Genomic DNA, 1,733 nt, shown 5'->3' on the forward strand with positions numbered 1-1,733 from the left:
ATTTGCGAAGGAAGTGTTCTTTGTCTTGCCCTTGCTTACGTGGTATGCTCCTTCCTTCTTTTTTTTTTTTTTTTTTTTTTTTTTTTTTTTTTTTAATATTTGTCGTAGTTTACATAAAGACGAAACGCCTCATATGTGGTTACGGAAACATTTTTTAGGGCCTAAAATGTCAATACATGTAAATTTATCATGGAAATGCCATTAACAAAACAAAATTTTCTGAAAATCACTTTTCTTGAAGACGTCGGCAACTTTTTAACAATGTTAAATGATTTTTTTTTTTTTAATTGGAAATTGGTGAAGACATGACAAATTGACTAGTAGTATATATAGATTACAGATATGGAAGTAAATAATGGGTACAAAGGGACACGTGACTCTTCATTTCTTGGAAAAGTTACAGAGAAGTGAGAAGAACAATGGCATGTGAACCCCTCTCTCTCTATTTATATGGTATAAGAAAACAATGGCCCGTGACCAAACTTAAAATTTTCAACTCTCTTCACTTAAATCCAATACTACAAGTTACAGAAGTCTAGCTGTCTTTTGAACCATTATGACCAATCCAATACTAATCAAAGTTTATTATAATCATGATACACATCAGTAGAAAAAACTAAAAAAGAGATCATATATAATTGGTATTGTTCTATTACTTGTCCTTTTTCTTAAGCTACTATAGCATTGGAAAAAGAGAGAAAGAGAGAGAGAACAAAACTTCTTCATCAATGGAGAAGGAAGGATGTGAGATCGAAGCTTTAGATATTGATTATAACATCTTTCAACGGAAGATTAATGTTAATCCTTTCGGATTCTTTACTCAAATACAGCGGCCGGAAGCTGACCAGACGGTTAAGACAGAGGAAGAGTCGTGGAAGCTAGAGCATGAATCCGGCAACAAAGTCAAGCATGTACTAAAAGGAGTGACCTGCAGAGCCATGCCTTGGGAGATTCTTGCCATTGTTGGCCCAAGTGGTGCAGGGAAGTCTTCTTTGCTTGAAATTCTAGCTGCTAGACTCATCCCTCAAACCGGGTCGGTTATGGTCAACAAGAGACCGGTGGATAGAGCCAACTTCATGAAAATTTCTGGTTATGTCACCCAAAAGGACACTCTGTTTCCTTTGCTTACGGTTGAGGAAACCCTTCTGTTCAGTGCTAAGCTGCGTTTAAAGCTCCCAGCTGACGAGCTGANGGAGATTGAGCACCATTCACCCTCCATACCGACTGAACCTTCCATACCTACTGAACTGGTTTCTTGAGCAGTATGAACCAACACGACTCCCTAGCTTGGGGAAGCAGATTGAGGAGTCACTTGGCTGATATCCTTGCTCGAAACTCGAGTTTGAGTGTCTACAAAAGATGTATTAACCACCGGAGTTGAGGTGGCCACTTGAGCTTCGTCAGGTTGTGGATTTGCTGCCTTACAAACCTCCCTTAGGTGACCCCAGTTGGAGCAAATAGAGCACTTTGGTGGTAGCCACGGTTATTGAAATTCCACCACTGCATCCACACCTTTTTCAGACTGACTTAGGGGGATCTTTGGATAAATCTACCTCAACAAACACTTTTGCTTCCCCAAATTGTTTGCAGAGAACTGTATCGAGATGTAACCATTTGGGATCACCCACATCACTTGCTAGGAACCCTAACCCCTTCCATGTGAACATCTTATGTGGAACCTTCTTCATAACAACCCACAAGGGGATTGTCTTAATATCTGGCTGGGCTTCCTC

The 1,733-nt window shown here is 39.7% G+C and overlaps 1 protein-coding gene across 1 annotated transcript in view; it reads right to left on the minus strand.

The window, feature by feature from the left end:
* The window catches only part of LOC104709396 (pentatricopeptide repeat-containing protein At2g13600-like), a 5,110-nt gene continuing 4,894 nt past the window's right edge, over positions 1,518–1,733 (minus strand). Inside the window, exon 3 of the mRNA XM_019233387.1 lies at positions 1,518–1,679. Coding sequence (XP_019088932.1) covers positions 1,518–1,679 — 162 coding nt within the window. The remainder of the gene's footprint in view (positions 1,680–1,733) is intronic.

Source organism: Camelina sativa, chromosome 1 (assembly GCF_000633955.1).
Source record: "Camelina sativa cultivar DH55 chromosome 1, Cs, whole genome shotgun sequence".
Classification (NCBI taxonomy): Eukaryota; Viridiplantae; Streptophyta; class Magnoliopsida; order Brassicales; family Brassicaceae; genus Camelina; species Camelina sativa.